The 3872-nt window shown below is 38.5% G+C and overlaps 1 protein-coding gene across 1 annotated transcript; it reads left to right on the forward strand.

Moving 5' to 3' along the window:
- Nucleotides 1-193: 193 nt before the first annotated feature.
- TM35_000381250 (kinesin) lies at nt 194-3532 on the forward strand (the record flags this gene model as incomplete). Its single annotated transcript, XM_029029539.1, has 1 exon — nt 194-3532. The coding sequence occupies one exon, from the start codon at nt 194-196 to the stop codon at nt 3530-3532; it is 3339 nt and encodes a 1112-aa protein (XP_028879116.1).
- Nucleotides 3533-3872: the final 340 nt, after the last annotated feature.

Genomic DNA, 3872 nt, shown 5'->3' on the forward strand with positions numbered 1-3872 from the left:
TTTTTTTTTTTTTTTTTTGATTATCTTGCTCGACATCATTTCTTGATTGATTGATTGATTGATTGGTTTATTGTTATTATTATTATTATTTATTATTTACTTCCTTTAGTAGTTCCCTCTATCTATCTCTCTCTCTGTCTGTCTGTCTGTTTCTCTGTGTTTGTTTGTGATTGATTGATTGATTGATTAGAAAATGGGAAAGTCGGAGGGTATTCGTGTATTCCTGCGTCTTCGCCCACCCGCCGTGGATCTCCCACGATCTCTTAACAGTATTACTACTACTACTACTAATAATAATAATAATAGTAATAATAATAATGCTGTTAATAGTAATAATAGTATTAGTCATCCACAGACCTACGCAGTGGAGCATACCTTTGATCGATCTATTGTTCGCTTTCACGTAGACCGGCGAACAGAGACGGATGTTGTCAACAACACGGCGGAGGATTTCCGTTTTGTTTTCCGCCGCGCCTTTGAGCCAAACGCCACGCAAGAAGAAGTGTTTAACACCGTTGCGAAGGAATGTGTATTGGCGGCGGTGGATGGATATAATAGTACCATCTTTGCATATGGACAAACCGGAAGTGGAAAGACATTTAGTATTACGGGTGGAACAGAGAGTTATAATGATAGAGGTATTATTCCACGAGCATTAGCACTTATATATGAAGAGATTGCCCGTCGACAACAACAAGAGGAGTGTGTGTGTAATATTACGATTTCTTATTTACAGATTTATAATGATAAAGGACAAGATTTATTAAATCATGGTCGTGATGCCCGTAAATTAGAAGAACTCCCACAAGTGACTGTACATGAAAGTGAAGATGAAGTTGTTTTAAAAGGACTTGCTCAACATAGTGCTCCTACTACAGAAGCCGCATTAAATCTTCTCTTCTTGGGTGATACCAATCGTCTTTATTGTGAAACGCCAATGAATAAAACTTCTTCTCGTTCACATTGTGTATTTACTGTTTATATTGAAACTCGTCCACATGGTGGAAGTGGGGCAACTGTGCGGCGATCCAAATTAAATCTTGTCGATCTCGCCGGTAGTGAACGTGTTGCCAAAACGGGTGTACGTGGAACTGTTCTTACAGAGGCTAAACACATTAATCTCTCTTTACATTACTTGGAACAAGTTATTATGGCACTTAGTGAACAGGCAAGTGGAAAACGTGATCACGTGCCTTTTCGAAATTCATTCATGACGATGGTTTTGCGGGATTCATTAGGAAGTAATTGTCGCACCAGTATGTTAGCCACAGCACATCCTTCATTAGATCAATTACCAGAGACTATTAGTACCTGTCGTTTTGCGCAACGAGTCGCACTGATTAAACAAGAGGCTCATATTAATGAAGAGATTGATCCTCATTTACTGGTACGTCGATTAAAGATAGAAGTACAACAATTACGAGATCAATTGGCTTTTTATACAAAAGATGGTGGAGGTGCCCCTGATCGTGTTTTAAGTGATGATGAGAAGTTAAGATGTACTGAAATGGTAGATCGATATGTAGCGGATACAAATGGGGAATCTCGTATGGAGGGATTTGATGGGGATCTCGCCCGTATTTATTACTGTTTTGATGTGATGAAGCGAATGTTAACAAGTAATGGAATCCATCATGCGAATAGTAATAATAATAAGAATATGTTGTTAAGTAATAGTTTTCCAAGTCCTTCAGGAGGAGGAGGAGGAGGAGGAGGAAGTACTGGTTTCTCTAGTGAACCATCTTCCTCCTCTTATCAACAACAACAACAACAACCAATAGAAGCTTATATTTCTCGCATTGAAGCTCTTGAAATGAGTTTACAACAAAAAGAAAATGAAATGAATATGTTATTTGATGTTCTTCAACGAACCCAACGGCCACGGTTTAATGCGGAAACTCAAACAGGTCTCAACACAAATAATCCATCATCTATACAATCTCAACCCATATCTTCTCCCCAATCCTTATTATTAGGAAATCTTACCTCCTATCCAACCTCTATGCCGGGTAATAATAATAATTATAATATTAATAATAATAATAATAATACTATGGGTGGTACCTTTTCTCCTTCTTCACTTTCTCCTTCTCCTTTAACGACATCCATCAATACAACAACAACTACTACTACTACTTCTTCTCCACCAGTACTGCGTCGTGCTTTACCGGAACATCTTCAACCCGCGCAGGCCACTGCCGTAGATGAGTTCTTCCGCAAACAACAACAATTAAATGAAGTGTATGATCTCTCCGCCCTCACAGATGCGGATCTTCTACAAGACCGCGCTATTGCCTTTGAAGCCTTTAAGCGTTCCTACCGTCAATGTACAAAAGTGGAGGAAAATAAACGAGAATTAAAAGGACGATATGAAACCTGTAAAGCCACCGCACGACAATTAAATGAAACTGTAGATCGTATTAAACAAGTAAAAGCACATATTCAACGTCTACGAGCTGAACGGGCTATGCAAGGTGTGGAAGAAGTAGATGAAACGGAACGGGCCGCATTGGAAGAGTTAACCACACAAAAGAATGCCTATAATGAATTGGCAGAATCTCTTAGACAACAAAAGGAAGCCATTGATGCTATGCATATTTTTATGAAACGTGCACAAGAACAGTTAACAAAAGACTTTGAAGATTGGCTTCAAATTCGACAGAAACAACTTACTTTGGCAACTGGTGGTAGTGGTGGTGTAGGGAATCATCCCAACAAACTTAAAAATGGAAGTGGAAATGAAAACAATAACAACAACAACAATGGTGAAAATACGGCGACTTTACTCTCATCTTCTTTGCGATCCCAATCGAGTCAACAGAATGAACATGCATCACATCAACAATCATTCTCAAGGACAACAATGGGAATGTCCCTCCCAATAACAACAACAAGAACACCACCGGAATTACCACCATTACGAGAAGAGAAAATAGGATCTGCACGCACATGGGGAGGAGGGGCTCACTCTATGAATATCATTATGAATAATAGTAGTAACAGCAATAGTCATCATCCTAACCATCATGGTGTTGTTGTTAGTAATACTAGTAGTGGTAGTAATAATACTGGATGGTCTTTGGGAAATACAATGAATAGCAATGCACCTTTAAATCCTGCGGAACGACTTCCACCTCATCCGGCTACGGCTCCCTCAACTTTAATGACAACAGGACAAGGACGATTAACACCTCCATTATCTGATCGAGCCTCTTCCTTAACACTCGCCCCATTGAGTTTTCCATCCAACACAAATACAAATGGATGGATGAATGGTGGAAATGGAACCACTGCTAGTACTGCTGCTTCTGCTGCTGGTAATAATGTTGTCTATAGTAACAGTCATCATCCCAATATGAATAGTAACAGTGGAACAGGCGTAATGAGTTCATTGGGAAACACCGGGGGATCTCATCATGTACCTAATCCATATGCACCGGAACACCGTTCAACGGGAGATGCGGCGGCAGATAAACAACTCGCTGAATTGTATAAGGCACGTGATGCAATGCGTTTACAATTTCAATCATAAGAAAAAAGAGGAGAAAAAAGAAGAGAAAAGAAAAAAAAAAAAACAAGAAAAAAAGAAGAAGCGAAAATAAGTTTCTAATGAGTGTTTTTTTTTTTTTTTTATGTCTGTTGTGTCCTCTATCTCTCTTGGGAAAATGCAAGAAAGAAATTTTTATAGATGTATGAGAGGAGTTTGTGCGCATGAGTGAATAAGTTGGTAAGTGAGAGGTGAGTTGGTACAAGATGGGAAAAACATATGGAATAAATCAAGTATGATGATTGAAATGGGCGAGAACGTTGTTTTTGTTTGGCATACGTCTTTTATTATTATTATTATTATTATTATTATTATTATTATTATT

This window comes from Trypanosoma theileri (assembly GCF_002087225.1).
Source record: "Trypanosoma theileri isolate Edinburgh chromosome Unknown TM35_Tth_38_V1, whole genome shotgun sequence".
Classification (NCBI taxonomy): Eukaryota; Euglenozoa; class Kinetoplastea; order Trypanosomatida; family Trypanosomatidae; genus Trypanosoma; species Trypanosoma theileri.